The sequence below is a fragment of the Anguilla rostrata genome, chromosome 6, assembly GCF_018555375.3.
Source record: "Anguilla rostrata isolate EN2019 chromosome 6, ASM1855537v3, whole genome shotgun sequence".
Taxonomy (NCBI): Eukaryota; Metazoa; Chordata; class Actinopteri; order Anguilliformes; family Anguillidae; genus Anguilla; species Anguilla rostrata.
The window spans coordinates 44,909,722-44,923,421 of record NC_057938.1 but is presented as its reverse complement, the minus strand read 5'-3'; the positions used below and the strand labels follow the sequence as shown (position 1 = coordinate 44,923,421).

The following is a 13,700-nucleotide window of genomic DNA, read 5'->3' as shown; positions in this document are numbered from 1 at the left end:
GGGAAGGCATCGGGGTCACTAACACGTTCTTTAATATTGCAGAATAATTGCACAAATGCTTTTCCCAAACAGTCACTTTAAGACAGCCGTAACAATTACACAATTTTCTGGTACACTTAGTCCCTCAGGTATGTTAAAAGTCTCTGAGTCTCTGGCTGGCTCGGGCCCCCATAATGCTAAGTATGTCATTAATGGCTGATACAGGGAACACACTAAGTAATACACAGGAGAGAGTTAGAGAGAAAACCCGGCCCGCCGGCGATAACAATGAACCGAGGTCTTCATTCTCAATATCCTGAAATGGACTCCATGCCCAGGTGCTTATTTTTATGAATAACCTGAGATGTCTTTTTCCTTTTTTTTTTTTTAGCCTGGCAGTATAATAGCGCTACTGAGCTGTGAGGGTTGGGACTTTCTGGACTCTCTTTGATTCTCCCTGAACTGCACGTATGCGGGCGGGCGGTTGTGAGCTAGCACTGACTCAGAGGAGGAGGTGCGGCAGGCTGGATGAAGGTGTTAGTTTGGGTTTTGAGGTGAGAGGCTCATCGCCGCGGCCCTAGAGGCATGTCTGAGGGCTCTCTTGTGCAACTCAGACAGAGGCACGGAAGGGGAGGGAGAAAGCAGGAGAGAGAGAGAGAGAGAGAGAGCGCGAAAGAGGGAGACGGATAGAGAGAGCCAGAGAGAGAGGTGCAGAGAGAAATAGACACAGCTCGTCCTGAATACACGCTGCACCTTAATTACAAGGCTGAGGCTCTGCGCAATGCGCAGCTCGCTCCGAGGTCTCGGTCACACACTTGCGTTCCAGATTCCCCCCCCCCCCAGAAAGAGAAGATGCATCTTAAACTTCCAAACAAGCCGCCGATGTGGTCGAGTGACAGACAGTAAACTGTAAAGAGATCCAATTACTGCCGTACAAGTGTTTTCAGCGGTACAAATGTCACTTTAAATTGCATCTCTCCACCTCCGTCGCCGAAGTCCTCTTTGGGTAATTGACACGAGCCGCATGCGATGACATGCGCGGGAGGCGAAAACAAATGCCAGATCAGAACCGCGCGTAGAATCGCAATCCGGAGGTGCCTTTGGCAGTCACAGACTCCGATAATATTCCGATGCGACGGGGAGAGGTAAAACTATGAGAAACAGAAAGTGTTTATCCTCAGTGGACTACTGGGCAAAAATGGAGAAAAAAACTGTAGCCTCTGTGGGTTGAGTCTCCGTTCAGGCCTCTGTTTCTTTTCTTTTTTTTCTTCTTTTTTTTGGAACAATTTTATTGAACAAAGGCCTCTATTCAGCAGAACCACAATGCTCTGTGCTGCTCATGACTTTTCCTCAGAATGTTGTTTTCCCATTTCAGTGACAACCTTTAAAGTCACAACTCAACTTGTGAAGTGCAGGAAACTAAAAAAAATAAAAGTGTTTTCATAAATTCAGTACTCTGTGTTTAAGGACAAAGTGCATTGAGGTTATATCAACTTAAGATGACGAGCAGGCCTAAATCTGTTAATCTCCAAATCCTCCATAGTGGGAAGGATATATGGTCTTGTCTGTTTTATTTGGATTGCGTATGGCAATTCAAATCTGGACTGTGGTTTCTGCAGGACTCCTCTGTATCCGCTGTTATATCCATATCAAGAATGCGTAGGACTGGTAATGAACTTTTAATCCATCTGGAGACACTATTATCGGGTCTCTGTCAACATATTCAGGGTCAGTTGATGTTAACTGCCTTGCATCAAAGAGTATGACATGAAGTACTTGTGGAATGAGATTCTCTCATATTAGGATCAGGTTTTTTAAATATTATATATATTTTTGATAATATAACAAAAGTCAAATTCATGTTTTTTGCAGTGTACGCAGCTTATTTAAAACTGAAAATGAATGCACCTCCATTTAAATGTCTGTGTAAAGTCATTTTTAGAGAGGCACTCTACTAACTTAGCTGGGATTGCAACACTCATGGTTCTCTTGTAAAATATGGCTGTAGTTTGAAGAATGACACTTTGAGTACATATTTAAGCACGTATCAAAGCATAAAGTTCACTGAGATGGAAAATGGATGGAGACACGGTTGAACCGATGTACATTCCTGGATTATTAATCCTCTTTCTTGTAAATGTTCACAGCTAATAAATGACGAGGTGAGTTATAACTCCAGCTGTCCATTCATAAACCACCTTCTCCCTATGTCCATCTGCTGTGTGTATTTTACAAGCATTACAGCAAACAGAGAGAGAGGGAAACCTAGTGTAGGCCCTCAGTAACTTTACAGAGAGAGGGAAACCTAGTGTAGGCCCTCAGTGACTTTACAGACAGAGGCAAGCCTATTGTAGGCCCTCAGTAACTTTACAGGGAGTGGGAAACCTATTGCAGGCCCTCAGTAACCTTACAAAGAGACGGAAACCTATTGTAGGCCCTCAGTAACTTTACAGAGGCAAACCAATTTAGACCCTCAGTAACTTTACAGAGAGAGGCAGACCTATTGTAGGCCCTGAATAACTTTACTCCCTCTGTTGTGCACACAGTTGTTAAAAGTCGCTTAATCAAAAGTTTATAAAACAATTCGTTCAGATGTGTTGGGGTTGAATCATTTGTCCCCAGTTTGAATATTTTACATTTCAAAACTGTTATTAATCATAAAGCACTGAAATTTTAAACAAGTTCAAACAAACTTTGTGACGCTAAGTGCGACAGGCAATTGCCGAACATTAAAGCGGTGTAGAGGTGGTGCAGGTATACCTTTATAAAAGCTTTCTGAATGCTTCTGTCAACGGGAGAGTAAGTGCCGGCGGTTCCATTGACTTCATTTGAATTAATTTGCCTAATTGTCATTCATAACCCACACGTTGCAGTTTTACACTGACTGGGATAATGCTATCTTCCGCTGTTTGCACTGTAATTGAAATTTCTATTATGAAGCATAAACATTTAGGAGCTGCCACGTGAATATTCATCAGGAAGCGGAAGAGAGGGGTGGAGCACCCCCGTGTTGCCGCGGCGGCGGCGGGGAGAACGGCCCAGCGTGGGGCTGATTGCGCCCGGGCGCGCTCTCTCCGAAGCGGGCGAGCCCGGAGTTTGCCCAGCGCTGATTGACGTGTCTCTTTGGAACAGCTCCCTCCCAGGTCAGCGAAGTCATCAAGGAGAGGGTTCAGGAGCGGAGCGTCCAGCTCTCCTGGCAGGAGCCCGAGCAGCCCAACGGCGTCATCACCGAGTACGAGATCAAGTACTACGAGAAGGTGAGCGCGAGGCATCGCAGGGATGCGTGCGCGCATGTGTGTGTGTGTGTGTGTGTGTGTGAAAGAGAGACAGTGAAAGACAGACAAAGAGAGACAGAGAGAGAGACAAAGAAACACAGAGAAACAGAGAGCCATAGAGACAGAGAGAAAGAGCTAGTGCGGCAGCTCAAGACAGTTCAGTTCTGTCTCTCCCTTTCATTTTATTTATATCCTCCTCTGGAGTCTCCGTGCTATCTGCTCGCTTCCAGGTCGGAAGCGTTTGCCGGATTTTCTTTGGCTAGATTTCCGCAATTGCAATAACGAATGAGGTGCTCATTACGTTTTCACAAGCCTGCGGCCCTTTCGCAGTTACCCCCACGCACACGCACACACACGCACACACACACACACACACACACACACACACACACTTCACCGCCTCGCAGCGCGCGGACAGGATTAACAATCTGTTCCTGCATCTCCCAGACCTTCCAACACATATAGTGATGTTTTGGACCTTATGGTGTGTTAATCATAAGTGGAAATTGAAGTAGCCTCTTCCCTACAGCGGAAGAGAGAGCGAGTGGTTTAGCTCTACAGTGCAAACCGATGATTTTTAGGATCTGGTGTCCGATTGGCCACAGCCCTCAAATGCAACTCTCGTCTCACTTGCTTTAAATGTCGGTCGTGCATATCGAGGACCAATAGGAAACGAGTGTGACGGCAGTGTTGTATAATGGTTAGAGAACTGGGCCTGTAAAGCAAATGCTGTGGGTTTGACTCTCAGTTGGGGTGCTGCTGTTGTACCCTTAAGCAAGGTACTTAACCTGAATTGCTGCAGTAAAAATATCCAGCTGTATAAATGGGATTGTATTTAAAAATGTAATCTGTGCTTTGGATACGACCGTCTGTTAAATGCCTTAAATGTAGAAGCAATGACTTCTTCCCTGTTAAGCTCTGCCATTCCGTTTGGGGTTTTGGGGGCAACTTTCGTACAAATGAGCGGCAAAATCCATGTTTATATCAGTACATGCAGTCTGCCAAACTCAGTGTGTTGAAATGGCATGAAAAGAAGTACTGTAACTCCACATGTCATGTATTGGATTGAGCTTGCTTTCACAGATGACTCTATTTTGGTTACCACTTGGAGTATTGCCAATGAATTGGATTATTATTTTCAGGTTATATAATTTTTTGTTTCACAAATTCCATGTACTGACAAGTTTTACGGGATGCAATCAGTAAGTATGTCTTCATGAAAACAGGAGTGAGAGATGTATAATCCTGAGGAAAAATGATTCTTGTGCAAATTATTTTCAGTTTTTTAATTATTTTTTATTATTGTGTTTGAAGGACCAAAAGGATCGTATTTATTCAACGGTGAAGTCGAGGTCAACTTCAGCCACGGTGAACAACCTGAAGCCGAGCACGGCCTACGTGTTTCAGATCCGAGCCTTCACTGCCGCGGGGTACGGCACGTATGGGCCCAGGCTGGAGGTCACCACAAAAGAGGAGGCGACAGGTATGTCTGCGTGCGCTCACATGCACCCGAATGCACGCACATGGGCGCACACACACACACACACTCCCCATATCTCTCTCTCTCTCTCTCTCTCTCACACACACACACAAACTATCTCTCTCTCTCACGCACACACACACAAACTCTCTCTCTCTCTGTCTCTCACACACACATACAAACTCCCTTTTTATCTCTCTCTCTCTATCTCTCTCTCACACACACACACACACAATTACACACACAGACTCTCCCTCTCAGACACGCATACCTTTCTTCTGCTGCATTCCTTCTGATCCCATGTCATCTATTGTTATTACTACTGTGGGTCGAACATTTTCAAATGCCTTGCATATATGGAATTACATTTTGGAATTGAGCTCTGTGCTTTGGTACCATTTTGTTTTCCATTGAAAAAGACATGCATTGAGAAAAAATATGGTAGGTGCATCTTGGAAAGTACTGGTTTACTTCCACACTTCATACAATGTTTCTATTGTTGTAGCTGAAAAGTTGTGTTATAGCTGAAATGTAGTCCTTCTAACTGCAAAACCATATGTTCATTGACCCAGGTACATAATTAGTATATATCATTATGTGTTATGTTGCTGTAGCTCCAGAATTTGTTCCAATTCAAACAGTCTTTTATCTCTAAATGAATAATAAATGAGAAACCATCCAACCTAAATGTGTCATTGTTTCAAATGAAGGTTACCAGTTCCTCATTTGGGATTGTTAAGCACACATTTTAAAATGGCACAATGATGTATTTAGAGGTCCTTTCAGTTAAAATAAAATATCCTTTCTGTCTCTACAAGGACATAAAGGGCTTTGTAGTCAAAATATGAGATTCTGAGTATACATTATTATACATGTTATTTTCTTCTTAATGATGATTAATAGCTGTTCCACATTTAATGATAATAATAATAATAATAATAATAATAATATTCACCATCTTCATCATATTCATCATATTTATATCAGTAAAAATGTTTTGATTGCATGGCTGTTTGGTCAGCCAGTCGGTTGGCTGGCCGAGTTATTTGACTGAGTTGTCTTGCTGTTCGTTTTACGTTTTAGCCACAATTGTCTCCAGCGAACAGAACCCCGTCATCATCATCGCAGTTGTGGCCGTGGCAGGAACCATCATCCTTGTGTTCATGGTGTTTGGCTTCATCATTGGGAGAAGGTACGCTCTCGCGGGCCCCATTGACTCTCCGCTGCTGTGAGTCTCCGCTTGTCAATTAGCCTTTCTGTCACTCACAGGCTTCCATAGCCATGGAGCCTGCACACACGCCATCATGTGTTGCATGCTGTGGTAATGGATTGTAGTCTGTCATTTCTTTAGGGTTCGCGCTGTGAAATAACTGATAGCTACTATTTTTTGCATGCGTCTATTCTGAATCATAAGTGCTCTCATACAGGGAGGGTTTGCCTCGGCACCTCTTGTACAAATTACACTTCGAGGCCCAGTGTGCCGAACGATGGCCTTATTGATGGTAGCGGTCCTTTTGCTTTCATCCATACATCGTTTTCGTGTAGCACCCTATCCATGACTTCCCATCACAGTTACCAAATTTATGTTTTTTGATTTTTCCATACTTACCCACAACATTTACCCAATTACAATCACTGGGACTTTCCTTGGACAGCCATCTTTAAAAAAAAGTGCATTATATGCAAGGTACTGCAGGGAATTGGCATGTTGGTGTATGCTCAATGCACATGCTCAGTTCACATCCTTGAAACAGTCATCTGCATGTCTGGTCTTGCTGTTGTTATTGGTTTTGTCGTATTGGTTCTGTGGTCTACTGCAAACAGTTAAATTAAAGAGCAACTGTGTACAGCTATTGGCCTGCTTGGACGCACTTTAAATGCACATGCATTCTACTGGACGTTCTGGTAGCGAAAAAGTGATAAAAGCATACGTTACAAAGACTTAACTTTTTGGTGCCATTTTGTGCATTGAAACTATTTCTTGAAAGCACTGCATCTATAATATATAACATGATCTATAATAGAGGCTTAACTTTCACATGGAAAAAAAGACCCGATGTGTATGGTTAATTTGTGACATGATATATTACATTAATTTCATAAAAGCTTTGCAAATTCTGCCGCATTTCAGAACCAAGGGCAGAGTGGTAGTGTCACTGCAGAGTCCTCAGAAATGGAAGGAATTGTTACGCAGTCCTTCAGACAGAGCTGCCGCCTCCTTTTGTGACAAGACTTCTTATGCACAATGCTATTTTCTGCTTACATCATGATTCTTTCACTTTCAGTTGAATTTTGTTTTTTGCTTTTCCCCTCCGAAGGCACTGTGGATACAGCAAAGCAGACCAAGAAGGAGACGAGGAGCTGTACTTTCAATGTGAGTGTCGTTTTCCATCAAATTTAGGTAGTTTTTTAAAAAACTCAATCACTGTTCATTGGGAGAAAGATCTAGTTAAACCAGAACATTTAATGTCATACATTTAAAAAAATAGTAATTATGATGAGAACATCTGTTTGGCAAATTAAATGGACAGGTTTGTTAAGATGAAAAAAAAAAGCCTCCAGACGTTCGACATTAAAATAAATCATGTGAAAAGTGTAAGCTGTACAGTAAAAAAAAAAAAACAATGGAAAAAAGCTAAAAAAAATTCTTCTTTTAAAATGCATTGTCCTATACACGCAGTTTTGTAGAGAGCGCATAGCTTCTCCCGGCGCTCGGCACTGAGATGAACACGGTTCTCTTAATCCCACGGTTTCCCCTCCTTGGCTCCTTTACCAATAAGTTTTTCACACCGCCCCTAATGATCCCCCTGGAGATGCAGCTGCAGACAGCTTCCCGGCGAAGCCGTAATGATCTGTGCTGTAGGCAAACTGCTGATTTGGAAACAAAGGGTCAGGGTGTCGCATGGTGCAGCGGGGCGGGGGGTGGGGGGGTTGGGGGAGGGTGTTGGGGGGTTTGGGGGCGGGGTGTCCGAGAGAGGCGGGCTCACGGCGGAGGCCGGCGCCGCTAAGTATCCCACGGATCGAGTTGCGGAGCGCAACCGGGCCTACCGCGGAAAAAAGGGGCCGCCGCCGCGGGATCTCGGGAAGGGGATCCGCTCGGCGATATTAAATGACGAAACGCCGCCGGGGCGACACGAGCCCGATAGCACGTAAATTCGAGTTGTAGGCCCAATTTGTCTGCCTCGCGGCTCGGAAGATTGTGATAAGACGTCTCCTATCTGATCCGGTGACAGCTTGGATGGACGAAGCAATTATAGGAGCGAGTGGAGAAAATATCTGTTGGCATCGCTCCTCGCCCAAGCTGAATGCATTCTTGTTTATGTTATTGGATAGGCCAGCGTGGTTTGGAGGGCTCAGAAAATGGCACACGCTTTTCTGTTGGGCACTATTTCGCCTGGGGCTGATGAGTAATTTAATTACGGTATTTTAGCGTGTTTATTTTCTGTGCGTTTTGTCGTCCTGTGCATTACGTGTTCAGCGTTAAACAGCTAGCACGGTTGAGGCTGACAGGTAATATTGTAATAAGGGAAATTTGACGTGAACAAATTAGGTCAGTGGAAGACATTAAATTGCCCTAACATAATGTAATATTTTAAGGTAATGTTAGAAGGAGAAGTGCAAACACATTTTGTCTTACAGTTCCAGAAAATTGAATGGAAAGCGAAGAGTTTTGAAATGTACGATACTGGGCCACTTAAGCCTGATGCAAAACCACACTGAAAGAAAGAAAGACTGATTCTCTGATCTGTATGGCCTCTGCACACAATGGCTGCGTGTTAAACCTTATTTTTTTTGAGTCGTTTTATGGTTGTTTGAAGATGACACTCCTAACCTTTCACATTCCAATGCTGCATACGGTGCTACATAAAGAACTGGACAATGACAGAAATTAACTGCTTTTGAACTCCCAAAGCTTTTATTTTGGAAGTAATGGTGTTAAAAAGCAGCAGCATGTAATTCATCTGTTGTTTTTGTTACCCTTCACATACTCAACTTAAGAGAAATCCTAATATTAAGGCATGTATGGAAAAGTGTGTTTCGCAGAACTTCAATGAAGGAACAAGGTTGAATTGTAATTATTTCTAAGAAAATCAAAAAGGTTGTAGATCAAACCTTGAGATCACACTTAAAGTTAGTAGAAGATAAAATATCTCCATCAACATTCTTGAGGAAAGTCTGAACGGGGAACATAATGGCTCTTTCATATGTACTTGGATAGAAAAATATGGTTTGGGTTTTTCGAAAAGGCCCTTTGATTCAGAAGCTTTTCATCAATGGACTGTTTAGAGATGCCTTCTGAATTGTTGCCCCGGGTAACCGCCCGTCTGTCAAGCGTTCTCTGCGCCGCGTGCATATTTAATCGTAACAGTAATCCTCTTACCCTTCTACAGTTAAATTTCCAGGCACCAAAACGTACATTGACCCCGAAACCTACGAGGACCCGAACCAAGCAGTCCACCAGTTTGCCAAAGAGCTGGACGCCTCCTGCATTAAGATTGAGAGAGTCATCGGCGCAGGTGAGCCCACACTGCCGTCCCGGTCTTTTTCTTCTCTTTAGCCACACTACACGACCATATATCACATTGACAGCCAAACATTTGCATTTCCAATTGGGGTGCTCTTTTCTGCTCTGTTTATTAATAGTACAGATTCAAGAATGGGGGGGGGGACCTTGTCGCAATTAAGACGTACTCTGAATCTTTTGGCTGAAGAGGAAAAAAAATATGCACACCGATGATAAATCACTGTCACATGGGTTGTAGGGATTTGATTGAGTCTGAAGTCCTACATACTGAGCATGTCCTTTTCTGTGTCCCAGTTACTAGAATTCTCTCTTGTGTACGACAACAAGTCCTGGGCCCGCTCCACATCCTCTTACAGGCGCAGCTGTTCTATCTGCCAGTGCGCTCACCTGTTAGCTAGGCATAAAGTCCTTATGAGTCTGTGGGTTATGAGTGACTTTTTTTTCTCGCAGGGGAGTTTGGAGAAGTGTGCAGCGGGCGCTTGAAGCTTCCTGGCAAGAGAGACATGTCAGTCGCCATTAAAACCCTTAAGAATGGCTACACGGAGAAGCAGAGGCGGGACTTCCTGTGTGAGGCCAGCATCATGGGACAGTTCGACCATCCAAACGTGGTCCACCTAGAAGGCGTCGTGACCCGTGGTAAGAACGGTAGCCTGTCAGGACATGACAAACGTGATTTATTTTAAAGACGCGGTGTACGCAGTTTCACCCAAGTAGCAACGGATGCTAATTATAAAACAAAATCCAAATGCAACTGACCTGCCTGACGTATTTGGGGGGAAAAAAACACATTGATGATGGCAAGAATATTGGTCATTTGCTATGTTGGTCTAAGTGTAAAATTCCAGACTGGCAAATAAGCACACACACCTCTTACATAAGTTACTGAGAGCATAAAAGTGACCGACGATTGTCGCAGTTGAACAATTATCTGTTAGGATTGATACATTAACTTTAAAGTAAGACCGGAAAACTGCCATAGAGAGGATCTTATTTCATTAGTGTCGGATTACCCTGAGGCATGTAATATTGTAATATCGACATGGAGAATTAGATTTGTTTTTTTGTGCTCCAGGTTTAAATCAAGGAATATGTGCACTTAATGTCAAAGGAGAAAAGGGATCTCTGGTACTTATGTATCATTATAATCCATTTTTCAGGAAAACCTGTCATGATTGTGATTGAATACATGGAGAATGGATCATTAGATGCATTCCTTAGGGTGAGTAAAACAGACTATATGAAAAAGGAATTGCGGGATTTTGTGTTATGCAACATTTTAAAGAAAACATGAAATTATTCATCAGTTTGATATTATGATGGAATGACCTACTGCTGAGTTTTTGGACCGTGCAACAGACTTACTTTGTACATATTTTGTCTGTCAGTATAAGCACAGATATGTATGTTAATATTTGTGGACATGAATTCTTATATTCTGCAAATATGTGCACGCTTTTATTGATGGCGGTTATTATTCGGTTTGATAGAGGTCATGATAGATAGGGCTGAAGAGCGGAACACATTTAGAGCACTGCTTTGCCTGTCAGTTGTGGTCAGCGGCCTGACGTTTGCCCTTGTCTCTCCGCAGAAACACGACGGCCAGTTCACAGTCATCCAGCTGGTGGGGATGCTTCGGGGTATCGCGGCCGGGATGAGGTACCTCTCCGACATGGGATACGTCCATCGGGATTTGGCCGCGCGCAACATCCTTGTCAACAGCAATCTCGTATGTAAAGTGTCCGACTTCGGGCTGTCAAGAGTGATGGAGGACGATCCCGAGGCTGTTTACACGACGACGGTGAGTCGACTGAACGCCACTCTGCCTCTCTCTCCTCCCCCTCCCCCTCGCGGAATGCGGAAATAACACACTGGCAGCTAAATCTGCAAGAAAGAATGAATCCCTTCTTTTCTATATACCCGACTGCCTTTGTGTAAAATGCGAAGCATGCACTTAATAACTTGAATCTTTCTACGGATGCAGCATTAAATGTTTAAACTCTTTCTAATTGGTGTTTTAGGGGAAGATGCAGGACATAATGAATTTGACCTTTACCCCAGCAAATGATCTGCATTTTACTGAACAGGGCGGAAAAATCCCCGTACGGTGGACGGCGACAGAAGCCATCCAGTATCGCAAATTCACGTCCTCTAGCGATGTGTGGAGTTACGGCATTGTCATGTGGGAGGTCATGTCCTATGGGGAGAGACCCTATTGGGACATGTCCAATCAAGATGTGAGTCACTGTTTTCATGTTCGCACCGAGATCTAATGCTTTGAAAAGTCATGAAAAGTGCATGCAACAGCTGTTTTCATTTAAAGTGTACACTGCTATGACACACCAAAGCTACACAACAGAAATTAATTATCAACATTTTTTTTTAAATGTTTTTGCTGAGTAACAATGAGTAACCCATGCTTATTAAAATAATAATAAAAATACAATGTGTAATACATTAAGGTGATCCAGCCTAGCTTTTAACCTATATAATGAGTAAAATTGCATCTCTCACCCCTATAATGATAATAATGTGAAGGAAACATTTAAACAAAACAGTCATAGAAAAGTACTTAGTCCTGCAAAACCTAAGACAAGAGCTTTTCCCATTGGTTTGGTTCAATTAAATTTGGACAGATGAACACTGCAACGCTGTTCATCTTGCTGATAACAAAAGTGGCTTCACAAGTGTGGCCACATTGAAATTCCGCCAGACCGGTGATGAGACGTATGGAGTAAAGTATTTTAATCCTGTTGTGTTTAACTATGTGCCTGATGGATACTCTGCGTTAGCCTGATCCTTTGCTGAAATTAAAGATTATGTAAGCCTCCGAATATTCGCCGGAGATAAACACGCCAAGCCGGAGAGCTAAACATGATTTATATATCCCGTCCCAGACAAACCGTAAAGCCCCTTTGATTAAATAGTAAATGTCAGATTGAAAAAGACAAAATCGCACAATGGACCCGTTAAAAGCCGCCTAAGTTTGTTCCACGAGAAATTAAATCAGGCAGTTGCTTAGACATAACATGGGTTTATAAATTTGCTCGGAGAGGTCTGTTTAAATGGCGCGTCAGTGGTATGTTCCATTAAACACGTTTATCTGCGCTTCACTTTCAAGTGCTTCTTGACTTTTTCCAGAAAACATACATTTCAAACATCAGTGGTTTCAAACACTCAGTTTTGTTTACAGCCATAGTTGCCCTTTAGTTGGCATGCATGGCATGGAAAAGCTTGACATGCATCACTGTCAGATCCTGTACTGTTAAAATTGGAGAAAACAATTCATCTGTGTATGCGCTGTGCTGGAAGTAAAGTAATTGCATTTCTTCAAGCGCTTTTGCATTTTGACATTTTCTTCTCTTGTTTTTTGGTTTAAATCGGCATGACATAAGTAATAAAAATGCGTGTATATGCTTGTCTGTGTTCCTGTGCATGCAGATTGTCAAAACCAAATGATCTCACTGCAAACAATTAAAAGAACACCGAATGCAGAACACATGGTGTACTTCATATGTAATATGCACACAATTTGAAAGAGATTAATAATATATTCTACTTTAAAGCCAGATGGTAGTCAGCAGGTGGTCTGTAAAATATTTTCGTATGTGTTTTTGTCTCTTAATCAGACACAGATTTAATGACGAAAACCAGCCTCATCCAAGGGAAATAGCCCTCTTGTATGCTTAATTGATCACAGAAAGTTCTGCCGTGGCAGACAGTGACATTTGTAACGGGCTAATTCCTTCCTTATACGGGCAGATTTAGTTGTGAAGTTTCCAGCATCTCCTCATTAGAGTGCTCATACATTGTGTACTTGGTGCTCGGAGTGTTTTTAACAAGCTGATGCCAGGCAACTGCGTCTGGTTAGCCTAGTTTTCCTTGAAGAGTTTATTATGAGCTGTCGCACATGCTTATCCAGTGAATAATTAGCTGATGAAAAGGAGAATTCGAGTGTAAGCTAAAGTAACAGCGAACAGTGCCTGACTATTGTGCATCTACGGTCCTTCAGGTAATAAAGGCGATTGAGGAGGGCTACCGTCTCCCCGCCCCCATGGATTGCCCGCCTGGCTTGCACCAGCTGATGTTGGACTGTTGGCAGAAGGAAAGGGCCGACCGCCCCAAATTCGATCAGATAGTCGGCATCCTCGATAAAATGATTCGCAATCCCAACACTTTAAAAACCCCCGTTGGAACATGTACAAGGTAAGACCTGACTCTTGCCCCCCTATGACCCCCCCCCACGAAGCCAATGGTTAGGGCAATCGAAACGCGGCGTTTCAGTTTGCACGGTGCGTTGGCCCCGATCCTGTCACCATCCCGTACGCGTTAACAAGCCATTATTTATTTTAATCCCTTGTTAACTTCATTAGCGGGTCATTCAGACTGTTCACTGGTTGATTTATTGGCAAGAGCCCACAGATGAAAGATAAATCATGCACGA

The 13,700-nt window shown here is 43.1% G+C and overlaps 1 protein-coding gene across 5 annotated transcripts in view; it reads left to right on the top strand.

The window, feature by feature from the left end:
* The window catches only part of epha7 (eph receptor A7), a 63,761-nt gene that overhangs the window by 44,713 nt on the left and 5,348 nt on the right, over positions 1-13,700 (top strand). For 2 of the 5 annotated variants that reach the window (XM_064339965.1, XM_064339967.1), the window contains exons 6-15: positions 3,112-3,236; positions 4,569-4,737; positions 5,818-5,926; positions 7,053-7,108; positions 9,126-9,251; positions 9,710-9,895; positions 10,417-10,478; positions 10,848-11,057; positions 11,344-11,493; positions 13,269-13,462. In XM_064339965.1, the coding sequence (XP_064196035.1) occupies positions 3,112-3,236; positions 4,569-4,737; positions 5,818-5,926; positions 7,053-7,108; positions 9,126-9,251; positions 9,710-9,895; positions 10,417-10,478; positions 10,848-11,057; positions 11,344-11,493; positions 13,269-13,462 (1,387 nt within the window). Of the gene's footprint in view, positions 1-3,111; positions 3,237-4,568; positions 4,738-5,817; positions 5,927-7,052; positions 7,109-9,125; positions 9,252-9,709; positions 9,896-10,416; positions 10,479-10,847; positions 11,058-11,277; positions 11,494-13,268; positions 13,463-13,700 lie in introns of all 5 variants that reach the window. The other 3 variants (XM_064339966.1, XM_064339964.1, XM_064339963.1) reach the window with 3 other exon arrangements.